The 13,661-nt window shown below is 51.6% G+C and overlaps 1 protein-coding gene across 1 annotated transcript; it reads left to right on the top strand.

The window, feature by feature from the left end:
• The first annotated feature begins 8,731 nt into the window (after positions 1–8,731).
• Positions 8,732–10,721, top strand: LOC125510342 (putative flavin-containing monooxygenase 2). Its single transcript, XM_048675495.2, has one exon. The coding sequence runs from the start codon at positions 8,985–8,987 to the stop codon at positions 10,572–10,574; it is 1,590 nt and encodes a 529-aa protein (XP_048531452.1). The 5' UTR covers positions 8,732–8,984; the 3' UTR covers positions 10,575–10,721.
• Positions 10,722–13,661: the final 2,940 nt, after the last annotated feature.

Genomic DNA, 13,661 nt, shown 5'->3' with positions numbered 1-13,661 from the left:
AAAGGTTCTTAAAAAGTATAATATGCATGTGAGTAAAGCCACACCTGCTCCTATAGTCAAGGGCGATAGTTTTGGGAAATTCCAATGTCCCAAGAACCAGTACGAGATCGATCAAATGAAAGCAGTACCATATGCTTCGGCAGTTGGCAGCTTACAGTATGCACTCGCCCTGACTTAGCTTTTATCACCGCGGTACTCGGTAGATATCAAGAGAATCCATGCATGGAGCACTGAAAGATGGTAAAGAAAGCATTGCGTTATGTGCAAGGCACGAAGGACTACATGCTAATATACAGGAGAACTGATTCCCTAGAGATAAAAGGGTATTCAGACGCAGATTTTGCAGGGAACATAGATGATAGAAAATCCACGTAAGGATACATCTTCACTCTCGCTGGGGGAGCTATTTCGTGGAAAAGCTCCAAACAGTCGATAGTTGCATCATCCACGATGTATGCAGAATTCATAGCATGCTTCAAAGCCACGGGGCAGGTGATATGGCTAAAGAAATTTGTACCCGACTTGAAAGTGGTAGATTGTATTCACAAACCACTAAAGATGTACTACGACAACCAAACCGCAGTATTTTATGCTCACAACAACATGTCGAGTAATGCTGCCAAAACAATAGAGATAAGGTATTATGCTGTGAAAGATAAAATCCAGAATCAAACTATAAGTCTCGAGCATATAAGGACAAAGGATATGCTTGCGGATCCGCTAACGAAAGGCTTACCACCCAATGTGTTCAAAGAACACATAGCTGGCATGGGTTTAAGGGAAAGCCTTATGATTCCTGGATAGGCCCAAAAAGGAACAGAATTTGCTTCTGATCATAATGTATGTTGTAGCTGTATGATTCTAACAGCAATTAAGCTATGACGATTGTCGGTGTCAAAACCGGCGGATCTCGGGTAGGGGGTCCCGAACTGTGCGTCTAGGCCGGATGGTAACAGGAGGCAGGGGACACGAAGTTTTACCCAGGTTCGGGCCCTCTCGATGGAGGTAAAACCCTACGTCCTGCTTGATTAATATTGATGGTATGGGTATTACAAGAGTTGATCTACCACAAGATCAGAGAGGCTAAACCCTAGAAGCTAGCCTATGGTATGATTGTTGATGTGTCTGTTGTCCTACGGACTAAAACCCTCCGGTTTATATAGACACCGGATAGGGTTAGGGTTACATAGAGTCGGTTACAATGGTAGGAGATCTGAACATCCGTATCGCCAAGCTTGCCTTCCAGGCCAAGGAAAGTCCCTTCTGGACATGGGACGGAGTCTTCAATCTTGTATCTTCATAGTCCAGGAGTCCGGCTTGAAGGTATAGTTCGGCTATCCGAACACCCCCTAATCCAGGACTCCCTCAGTAGCCCCTGAACCAGGCTTCAATGACGACGAGTCCGGCGCGCAAATTGTCTTCGGCATTGCAAGGCGGGTTCCTCCTCCAAATACTTCATAGAAGATCTTGAACACAAAGATAGTGTCCGGCTCTGCAAAATAAGTTTCCACATATTGCCATAGAGAGAATAATAATATTAACACAAATCTAATCTGCTGACGTATTCCGTGGTGCGACACGCCATGGCCAAGCCTTTATCCCAATCGTTTCATTATCCCACCTTAGCGCGTTATGCAAGGCGGTTTCCTTGGCACGTCTTGTCAAAGCAGAGATCGTGTCCCCTCATTTCGGGATTCTCATCAATACGGGCGTGGGTAACCCAACCGCACCTTTGATTACGGTGCTTGGAGATAAGCAAGTTTTACCAGGCTGGTGGGGACACATAATCGCGTTCACCCATATAAGGGGATAAGGATACACCTTTTTACCCACGCATTCTTCCTTCTCTGCTATCCATTCTTATGCACTCGAGCTCCAGCGCCCAAGTCTGCACTACCACCTCAACCCTCTCCAGTCATGTCCGGAGCGGGAGGCAAGTGGACGGTCTCCTCCGTCACGGAGGGACACATCAAAAAGTTGAGGAAGGCCAGATATCTGGCCAGCGACATCGCGCACCGACTCCCGAGAAGGGGCAGCTCATCCCCACTCCTAGGCCCCATGAGAGGGTGGTATTTCTCCCCCATTTCCTCCGCGGACTGGGCTTCCCTCTGCATCCATTTGTCCGGGGGATCATGTTCTACTATGGCCTGGATTTCCATGATCTGGCCCCGAACTTCGTCCTCAACATCTCGGCGTTTATCGTCGTGTGCGAGGCTTTCCTCCGCATCCGCCCTCATTTCGGCTTATGGCTAAAGACCTTCAACGTCAAGCCGAAGGTGGTGCGCGGCAGCCAGGCGGAGTGCGGCGGTGCCATGGTTGGCAAGATGGCCAACGTCCTGTGGCTCGAGGGCTCCTTTGTGGAGACCCTGAAGGGGTGGCAATCGGGATGGTTTTACATCACCGAGCCGTGCGACCCCGAATGGGTCGCAGCCCCCGAGTTTCGGTCCAGACCCCCTATGCGTCTCACCTCCTGGAAGGAGACCGACCTGTCGTGGGGTAAAAAAGGAGAGCCGACCGGACTCCAAACATGCATCCAAACCCTGGTGGACAAGAAGCTCAAGCTTGTCAACGTAGTCTAGGTTATGCTCGTCCGCCTGATCCTCCCGTGTCAACGACGGGCCTTCAACCTGTGGGAGTTCGACCCGGCGCAGCATCAAACTCTAAAAAGGCTCTTCGACACGACGTACGAAGATGCCTGGAGGGTGCTTTTCAAGGGCGACGAGGCTCCCGCATCCGCCGCCGAGGATCGCGGATTCAGTACTCAGCATCACGCTCATGCGGTAAGCCATTTTTGTCCTTTTACAGGGTATCAGTTTTTCATGATTTGACTCTATGCGGGATCTGAGTTCCCTTATCTTTGATAGGATTGGGTGGCGACGTCCGGACAGATCAACTGTCCGGCTCCTCTGCCCGAAGGCCCAGCGGACGCTCGCTTGGTGAAGCTGCTGGTTCCGGCGCCCTATGTGGTGCCGAAGAAGAAGGCCACGAAAAGGGCCACGGGGACTCGAAAGAGTGCCCGGCGTCAGGAGGTGTCGGATTCGTCATCCGACAATCCCGAAGCGCCTTCCTCTCGTGAAGATGAAGAGGAAGAAGAAGAGACCTCTCCCCCTCCAGTGGGAGGAGAGAAGAAAAGGAAGGCCGCCCTCCTCGAGGAGGCCGGAGGGTCCAAGAAGGGGAAAACCCTTCCTCCAGACTGCTCCACCGACGCTGACGACGACAAAGAGGAGTGGCAGCCCAGGGCCAAGCCCCTGGCGAAATCGTAAGTGTTTGGATACCGGGGTAATTCATAGTATTCGTTTTTCGCACAGCTTTTCCTTATGTCGAATATGTTTGTGCAGCCCACCCAAAGACCGGCTTGACGCATCGTCGAGCGGCTCGCTGGACCCATCGGAGGTGAACTCACTTCCGACGTCTTCATCCCCCCGCCCTGCGGATGACACCGAAGTGTTGTCCCAACAGGTTCCAAGCCGGGAGGAGGTGGTCCTGGGGGCGCCGCAAGGCGACCTCCCAGACTCCAGGAGTAAAGGGGATGAAACCCCCCAGGGCTCCAAGTCCGGCTTAAGGCTGGACACAGCTCCGGAATCTTCAAGGGTTCCAGAGTCCGGCAGGCGACCTCCTTCCAAGAGGAACAAGCCTACCGTGCCGGTGACCTCCGCCCATCCGGAGGCGCCGGACAATATGTTGGAGGTGCTCCAAGGTGCCTCCATCGACGAGGGGCACCGCACTATTATGAGTGCGGTGATCCAGAAGGTTCAGTCTGCCAAAAGCGGACTGACTGAAGCTTGTACAAGCCTTTTAACAGGCTTTGAGGTAAGTAAAGAATGTTCAAATAATGTTACCGCATAGACAGTAGCCCCTGATGCTCTGTTGGGCGTTCGGGAAGAAAAGCCGAATAGAGGATCAAAGAATTCGCAGGAGTCTAACAAAAGGAGTCAATATGCGTATGCAGGCTTCTCTGCTAGCGTCCGCCGCACTGACTGCGGAAGTGGACGTGCTGAAGCAGAGTCTCGAGAAGGCCGAGCAAGAGCTCGGGCGTGCCAAGAAGCAGCTCGAGGAGAAGGAAGGTAAGAAATACCCTGTTTGAATATGTATATAAAAAAGGTGCAATTGCAAAAAATGACAGGATTGACATGGCTATTGCAGGGGCCACGTCTGAGGTGGCGACCCTTAAGCAAGCATTGCTCGAGGCCGAGAAGAGTGCGGCTGTGGAGCGCACCGAGCGGGAAAGGTATGAGGCTGAGGTTGGCAAGGTGCGGGAAAAGCTGCAGGTTCTCATGAAGAAACATGAGAGTTTGGAGCTTGACTCAAAGACGCGAGCGTCCGAGCTCGCGGCAGCTATAGAAAATGCCAAGTCTGCCAAGGCCGAGTCCTAGAAGACCCTCCAGGAGTTGGATGAGGTGAAGAAGATTGTGGTGGGTAAGGCATTCTTTATGCAAAGCAAACGCATAAACGTGAGTTACCTGTTACTTACCCGAATCTGGAGCTCTCCAGGAGCGTTCACAGATCTTCCCCGGAGTGTATCTGATGCCGCCGCATTCTATCGAGCCGAGGAGGGCAGCTCGACGGAGAAGGTGTTCTGGTCTCAGTACGCTGAGGCCGGACACCCCGTGCCCCTGAGCGACCAGCTGAAGCAACTGGTCGAGCTCCACAAGGCGGCCGAACAGGCCATGAAAGGCCTCCTAGTTCGGCTGTGGCCTGGAGAGGCTCCGCCTGGGAGCTATTACGGGCTGGTGCGGCGGCTGGTGGAGGCCTGTCCGAGGCTTGAAGACATCAAGCGCTCCGTCTGCATTGAAGGTGCCCGTAGGGCCCTTGCCCGTGCTAAGGTGCACTGGGGCAAGCTGGATGCGGAGAAGCTTGTGAAGGACGGGCCACCTCCGGGGAAAGAGCATCGCAAGCCCGAGAATTATTATAAGGATGTTCTGAAGGGTGCCCATCTTGTTGCGGATGAATGTACCAAGGATGTATTTTTTGAGTAAAACCCGCTCGTGTTATCCTGTGCGCTGAAAACTTGTTCATATGCGCTAAGCAATGCTGCTTGAATTTAAAATATTACCTTCTGTGCGGCTGTTTATCAATACTGAGAGATGGCGAGTCGTCGGCTTCTGCCCCCATGCCGCTAGTGCTAGGGTGTTCCGGGATAAACCTGGGCGCTCTTTTTCCCATATTTGGGTCCTTCGAGGGAGGCGCTCAGCCGAACGAATGAGGCAATCGGACTATAATACGTGAACACTCTCACTTAGCCATAGAATTCTATAATTTTAAATTTCGGCGAAGCCCCTAGTATTCGGAAGACCGATTTCGGGGCGCTATCCACGCCTTGGCCAGACAGAGCCGGCTCCTCGCCCGAAGCGGCATAAGTCTTTAGGGACTCGAAAAAACCTCTCGAACAGCGACCAGCTCTCGCTTCATCATGACAGTCAGTTTTAGCTTTCTCCACTAAGGTGCTCGGCCCAGCTCAACTGGGGCACAATCGCAGTGGTTCTCCTAGTGCTTCCTTAGCCGATATAGCGGAACGTAAGGCACCAAAACATAGGAGCCGGGCAAACCCAACTATTGACCCAAGCCATGATTCGGAGCCGATGCATATAATGCTATAAGTTCGGGGTGCCGCACTTGTTAAAGTGTTCAGACTTCTCACACCATGTTGAGGGGTACTGAAGCCCCTGGCATATTTTGGCCGTACCAAAGTGTACGGGTGCAACATGTCATTTAAGGAACATATATATATATATATATATATATATTAAAAAAGGGTAATGCAAAAAATGGACAAAAGCTACGCATTGTTCACTGAAATAGCTGCGATCAAAGCAGAACGATACAAGTGATGCGATAAACGAAAAGTTGGACTATTTAACATGTTTGCTTCAGGGGCAAGCTACGGGATAGTATGCGAAACAAGTATACTGCTCGTGGTAGAGACCACCTGGGATTTCCGTAATGCGGCATGGCTTGTCTGCTTCCCTGGTCCTTGCATCGTTTGTGCGGCAATTGAACTGCCGAACAAGCCTTCCGAAGAGTAGAGCCCTGGAAGTAAGAGAAAAGTATAAAAAAGGTCGGCACCCCCTGGTGCGGTTTAAGCCGTGTTTTGGGCGTGGCGTGATGGTGCCCCTTCCCCTATGCCCATGGTATTTCTAGGACGTAGTTATGTACGCGAAGTATTGGCATCGCCTTTTTGCGGGGGTTGGGGTTGGGGCCGCATTTCTACGCCTGCTCAGAACATGCCAGGCGGTCTTGTTGTAGGTTACTCCGGGCGCGCTTGACTGTGTCCGGACGTTTAATGGCCGGACTGGAGAACTGCCTGGAGAGGCTACTTTGTGCTTCCGCTGCAAGGGCCGCCGTGTGCTCCTCCGTTCGGAGGGAGCGTTCGGTGTTTCCATTGACCGTAATTACTCCTCGAGGGCCTGGCATCTTGAGCTTAAGGTATGCGTAGTGCGGGACCGCATTGAACTTGGCAAATGCGGTTCGCCCGAGCAGTGTATGGTAGCCACTGCGGAACGGGACTATGTCGAAGATTAACTCCTCACTTCGGAAATTATCCGGAGATCCGAAGACCACTTCAAGTGTGACTGAGCCTGTGCAGCTGCCCTCTACACCTGGTATTACGCCTTTAAAGGTCGTTTTGGTGGGCTTAATCCTTGAGGGATCTATGCCCATTTTCCGCGCTGTATCCTGGTAAAGCAGGTTCAGGCTACTGCCGCCGTCCATAAGGACTCTAGTGAGATGAAATCCGTCAATAATTGGGTCGAGAACCAATGCAGCGAATCCGCCATGACGGATGCTAGTGGGATGGTCTCTTCGATCAAAGGTGATCGGGCAGGAGGACCATGGGTTGAACTTTGGGGCGATTGGCTCTACCGCATATACGTCCCTTAACGCGCGCTTCCGCTCCCTTTTGGCGACGTGAGTGGCGTATATCATGTTCACCGTCCGCACTTGTGGGGGAAAACCCTTCTGTCCATTGTTGTTCGGCGGCCTGGGCTCCTCGTCGACGTCGCTATGCAACCCCTTATTTTCATTGTCAGCGCTTAATCTGCCTGCCTGCTTGAACACCCAGCAATCCCTGTTGGTGTGATTGGCTGGCTTTTCGGGGGTGCCGTGTATTTGGCACAAGCGGTCGAGTATTCGGTCCAAGCTGGACGGGCCCCTAGGATTCCTTTTGAATGATTTTTTCCGCTGACCGGATTTAGAGCCTCTGAATCCGGCATTAACTGCCGTATCTTTAGCATTGTCGCTGTTGATGCAGCGCTTCTGTTGGTTGCGACGCGACTTGCCACTAATGTCCCTGATGTCCGAACTACTAGGGTTCTTGGTCATATTGTTGCTACGAGCAAGCCAGCTGTCCTCTCCCGCGCAAAAGTGGGTCATGAGTGCCGTGAGGGCTGCCATAGATTTCGGCTTCTCCTGTCCTAGGTGCCGGGCAAGCCACTCGTCATGGATATTATGCTTGAAGGCTGCTAAGGCCTCTGCGTCCGGACAATTGAGTATTTGATTTTTCTTTGTTAGGAACCGTGTCCAGAATTGCCTGGCCGATTTGTCTGGCTGCTGAATTACGTGGCTTAGGTCGTCAGCGTCTGGGGGTCGCACATAGGTGCCCTGCAAATTGTCGAGGAATGCGGCTTCCAGGTCCTCCCAACAGCTGATTGACCCTGTTGGCAGGCTGTTAAGCCACTGCCGGGCTGGTCCTTTAAGCTTGAGTGGGAGGTATTTGATGGCGTGAAAATCATCACCGCGGGCCATGTGGATATGAAGGAGATAATCCTCGATCCATACCGCGGGATCTGTTGAGCCGTCATATGATTCGATGTTTACGGGTTTGAAACCCTCGGAGATTTGATGATCCATTATTTCGTCTGTGAAGCACAATGGGTGTGCGGCGCCTCTGTACTGGGCGATATCATGACGTAGCTCCAATGAGCTTTGTCTACTGTGTTCGGCCCTGCCGAATTTGTGGCCGGCATGACGATTATCGTCTCGAGCCGTGGGGTGCCTACGTGATCCGTAGATCGATCTTGTTTGCCTTGCCTTGTCCTTCAACATGTCTCGTAAGTCCCGTGCATATTCCGGTGCCTTGGTACAGGGTGCGGCTTGGGTGGAGGGCCATGAGGCCTCTGTGTCGCGGCCACGAGGTGGCCCGTCGGCCGCGTCGAGTGCTTCCTCCAGTATGTGATGAAACAAATAAACTAGAAAGTATAAGATTAAAAGTAAAAGTTGAGATCAAGGGGGAGAATGTTAGGTTGATCTCTCCATCGAGTGGGCTCAACGGCCCATCGAACCCTGATCTATTCGCGCCCTGATCGGGGGCGCCCAACCGTTCTATGGTCGGTGGGCCCCTGTGACCTGCGATATATAAAAAGGTGGGGGGCCGGGGCGCACGGTACGAGGTTCACCGCGCCGCCAGACTCCCCACCGATATCCCCTTCCGATCTAGGGCAATCGCAGTGCTCACGGGAAGCACCGCTGCCACCTCTCCATCTCGATCTCTCTACTACCACCGGCCTCTACTTCACCATGGCAGGCTCTGGATCGAGCTCATCCGCGTCCAAGGAAGGTAGGTAACCGGAAAGATCTAGCCTACACGATCTAACTGGGTCTATCAGGGGATACAACTATCTTGCTAACCATCCAACAGTCTGGTTCACAAAAAAATAGAAAGAAATAAATTACATAAAGAAAAGGTAAATAAAAGGTTCATGATGAAAAGTTTCAAGCACTAAAAGCAAGCTTGCAAACATGGTGCTGAAGCCGTCAATCAACAACATGAACCGGCGGTCGACGTGCATACATCCTCCTCCTCTAGAACACCATTTAAAAACACTTTTATTGTAGATTGTTTATACGAGCTCACTATAACTCCAGATCATAAGGACCACACAACACTTGAATGAGATCAAGTCACCAGCTGGAAGCAGCCACCATTGAATCGGATCTGCATCGCCGAACCGCCATTGTCAGTCCAAGAAACAGCTAAGCTAGCGCCGACAATGGATATGGATCACAGGGCGAAGCGGGTGGCCATCGTGGGCGCCGGCACGAGCGGGTTGGCGGCGTGCAAGCACCTGCTGGCGCGGAGGTTCCGGCCGGTGGTGTTCGAGGCCGGGGAGTCCGTGGGCGGGCTGTGGACGCGCACGCTCGCCTCCACCAGGCTCCAGTCGCACGCCGCCACGTACCGCTACTCCGACTTCCCCTGGCCGGACTCAGCCGGCGCGTACCCGCGCCACGATCAGGTCGTCGACTACCTCGCCGCCTACGCGCGCCGCTTCGGCGTCGACGGCTGCGTCAGGTTCCGGAGCCGGGTCGTCGCCGCGGAGTACGTCGGCGACGCGCCGGACCGGTGGGAGCGCTGGGCCGGCAACGGCGAAGCGTTCGGCGACGGCTCGGGCGCGTGGCGCCTCACCGTGCGCCACCGCGGCGAGAGCGAGACGGAGCCGGAGACGCAGGAGGTGCACGAGTTCGACTTCCTGATCCTGTGCATCGGCATGTTCAGTGGCGTGCCCAACATCCCGGCGGCGTTCCCCGGCCCGGAGGCGTTCCGGGGGCGGGTGCTGCACTCCATGGAGCTCTCTGACATGGCTCACGCCGACGCCGCCGCGCTGGTCAAAGGTAAGCGCGTCGCGGTCGTGGGCTCCAGCAAGTCGGCCTTCGAGATCGCCAATGACTGCGCCGAGGCCAACGGCGCGGGGACGCCGTGCACGGTGGTGTGCCGGAACCCGCAGTGGATGATGCACCGCCCGGCCGTGTGGGGCGGGGTCAGCATCGGGTACCTCTACATGAACCGCTTCGCGGAGCTCATGGTGCCCAGGCTCGGCGCCGGCGCCGCCTCCCGCGTCCTCGCCGCGCTGCTCGCGCCGCTAGCGTGGGCAATATCGGCGGCGACTGGGGCATGGTACCGGAGGGAGATCCCGATGCGGGAGTACGGCATGGAGCCCGGGCACGGGTTCGCGAGGTGCGTGTCGTCGTGCCTCCTCTCCGTGCTCCCCGACGGGTTCTACGACAGGGTGAGGGAAGGCAGCGTCGTCTTCGCGAGGTCCAGGTCCTTCGGCTTCCGCCACGACGGCCTGGTGCTCGACGGCGCCGAGGAGCGCGTCGTGCCGGCCGACGTGGTGATCTTCGCCACCGGGTTCCGCGGCGACAAGAAGCTGAGGGACATGTTCGCGTCCACGCGGGTGAAGGACTTCATCGGCGCGTCGGCGCCGCTGTACCGGGAGTGCGTGCACCCCCGGATCCCGCAGATGGCGGTGGTGGGGTACGCCGGGGGGCTGAACGCCATATACGCGTGCGAGATGGAGGCCAAGTGGGTGGCGCGGCTGCTGGACGGCGTGTTCCGGCTGCCGAGCGTGCGGCAGATGGAGGAGAGCTGCGCGGAGTGGGGCAGGTACTACGCGCGGAGGAGCGGCGGCGGCGGGGAGGGGCAGAGCCCGGGACCCTGCCTCGGCGCGGTCAACGTGTGGTACAACGACGAGCTGTGCCGCGACATGGGATGCAACCCGAGGAGGAAGAAGATGAAGGGGCAGGGCCTCCTCGCCGAGTGGTTCCTACCATACAGCATCGTCGACTACGCCGACATCCAGTGAGTGAGCTGCACACGTTGCCGTCGTGAGAGAAGTTGCCGTTTTTTTTTGGAGACATTTTTCTCTTTTTTTTGAGACATTGGTGTGAAAGAGAAGCGGCCCAAAAGAACATGGGCTTCAGATTTCGTTAAGACAAGTTTTTTATCAAGATTTCCTTTGAGAAAATCCCTTTTGGAGGCTGAGCTGCATGGAGGCCGGTTTTTGAAAATTCAAAATTCATCAAAATTCATAAGTCTACATTTCAAATTTTGTTCAAAAACATATAGATATACATGGAGGCATAATGCACAAGTGTGTAAATTTTCAGGAAGATATACGTTGAAATGAGGGCTGTGTAAAAAAGACGAATCTGAGGCTTTTTAACACATGATACTATTTAACCTCCAAGGCTATGAATTTGTCTTTTTTGTACATATCACATTTCAAGGTATTTTATTCTGAAATTTTACACACATACACATAACATCCTTGTTTACTTGTACAATTGTTTTCCGTTTTTTCTTGAAACTGAAGAGTACACACATACACATAACATCCTTGTTTTACTTGTACAATTATTTTTAAGTTGTTTCTGTAACTTTGACCAAGTTTACATGCAAAAAAATTCAATACCTACAATATCAAATCATTATCATTAGATTTGTCATGAATTATAGGTATTATAGATGTTGATATAGTTTGCTATAAACTTGGTTAGACATAGAAAGGCTTGACTTTTGATGAACTAATACACCTTATATATTTGAAACTGATAGAATATTAGCCTAACTAGCATTATAAATAACTGAATAAAATTATATTAAAAATTCCTTCGATCAACAATCTTTGTCCCCCCGAATGGGCCGATGGCCCATCGTTGCATGCCACCCCATCAGCAGAGCCACGAATTCAGAACCTCGAATGTTGAAGCTCACAATCTTGCAAATAATGCTTTATCTTTGATACTGGCTGTCATGTTTGGTTAGGCCATCTCGAAGTTTTGATTTCGTCCCTGTAAATTTGGTGACGGTTGAATAAAAGTTTGTGGGTTTGTCTCAAAAAAAATGTTGATTGCGGCGGCATGGTGTACCCAGAGATATTGCTATGATTCAGAGAGAGGATGTTGGGGGTAGCATGTCATTGGTGGTGGCGGATCCTTATCTCTGGGTACAGAACTGATATCTAAAGTTTCTTTTAATTAATACGTGATTTTTGTGATATGGTGAAGCTGACATTACTAGTTTTATTGTACAAACAAATTATAGAGCAATTGTGATTTTCTATCATCTGAACTATATTGGCCGATTCCTTATCTCAATCAAACCTAATACACCCGGGTTCAAATTCATCTTTTAAAGCATCCTGCGTACGAAAAATAGTGGGAGTTACCGTGAGATTGTGCAACATACATTTTTATAAAAAATACAAATAGTCCATGTTTCTTTTGTAGAAATAAGGAGCATCTACAACCAAGATTGCCTAATAATCCATGATTTTTTCTGTGAATTTTGAAAAACTTGGATTCAAATGGTCGTGCTCTAGTTAAATATACCGTGTCTCCTTTAGAACGCGAGGACTACTCATTGCCTGGTGGCATAGCCATCGTTTACTATGCCTCAAGTTGTGGGTTCGATTGGTCTCAAAATCAGTGGATGCAACAAGGAGTTGAACTCGTGACTAGGAGATGCTTGGAGATCCATAAGAGTTCAATACTTTCCTATATTGACTTCAGAAATTTGAATTCAAAATTCGTTTGAAATATTTCAAGCGACGTGAAAGTCATGGCGAATAAGATCAGTTATACGTCTCAGTTATTAAGGGCGTGTTTAATACTTGTCCACTCCATCTTACACCTGCCCTGGGTGGTCCCTGGGATGTGCCTGAGACTTGTCCACAGAAAGTAGATGGATGCATGGCCTGACCCTTCCCCAGCTGTGTGATTAGTCTGGTCCAGCTAGGATTAGCCCAGGCACTGTAATTAGCCTGGGCCAGGCAACCTCTCCCTTACGCCTAACAGGATCGGATTATTTAAGACCTAGAAATAACAACCCAACAGGCAGCAACATGCAAGGACAAGGAACCAAACGCCCGCGCAGCAGGCTGGCGTCGTCAGGCAAAAAATTGCATCGTTCCAGGCACTATCCAAGCAGCTCATTCCCTCGGGCACAGTATCCAGGCCTCTAAACCAAACTAGCCATGACTCATGGCACTCAGACATACTCTCTCCGTCCGGAAATACTTGTCATTAAAATAAATAAAAATGAATGTATCTAGAATTAAAATACATCTAGATATATCTATTTCAATGACAAGTATTTTCAAACGGAGGGAGTATGATGCAGTTTCGTTTAGATGAAATGAGTCGACTGGAAAGGATTGTTCGAAACTGTTGTACACACGATTTATTGATGCACGACTTGTGCACGACTTGATTAGAAGCCATCGAGTCCGAGGAGGTGGACCTATCGGTGGTATACAAGTAGAACGAGGTCCTCCCTGCTTGAGACATAGGCAGGCAAAGCGGGTCGATCAGAACAGCAGGAGGATCATCTTCTGTCCGGCATGCATGCCACCCAACCACGCGAGGCACGTAAGCCAAACTGTGTCACCGAATATTTCTGTCTCCATGACAATGTCATATGAGAGAAAAAATATTCGTAAAAAAGCTTATAAGAACTGTCGACGAATATCACAACACTAATTCTGAACGCATAGGCTTTATGAGGCTGTTTGGATTGACGCCCGAGGCTGCCAAGCCAAAATATTGGCGTTGACCGGGCACATGGGCATCGTTTGGATCGAAACCAATTCTTTGGCGTGCCCTGACCACCTTCAGCTTTCTAGTTCATTTTTTTTGCCAAACTATCGGTCAGGGCATGGGCGGCAAAAAGCCTATGCATTGACGGGGTCAGCGTGGGCGATATCCAAACAGCCCCTACATATGTTTTATGGACCTTCTCTAACTAATCTTCTCCCACCCCTCTTAATTTCAGTGAGGGTGGGCCCCTCATCCAGATTTCTACCCAATCAGAAAATCCCAGCCAAGCCTGTCCGTTGACTCCGTAATGGGCCCCTCATACAGTCGCAAGTGATGGGTAGTCTGGGAAAACC

The sequence above is a fragment of the Triticum urartu genome, chromosome 5A, assembly GCF_056163025.1.
Source record: "Triticum urartu cultivar PI428250 chromosome 5A, HENAU_Tu73, whole genome shotgun sequence".
NCBI lineage: Eukaryota > Viridiplantae > Streptophyta > Magnoliopsida > Poales > Poaceae > Triticum > Triticum urartu.
The sequence above is the reverse complement of the archived record's forward strand: the minus strand, read 5'-3'. Positions and strand labels throughout refer to the sequence as shown.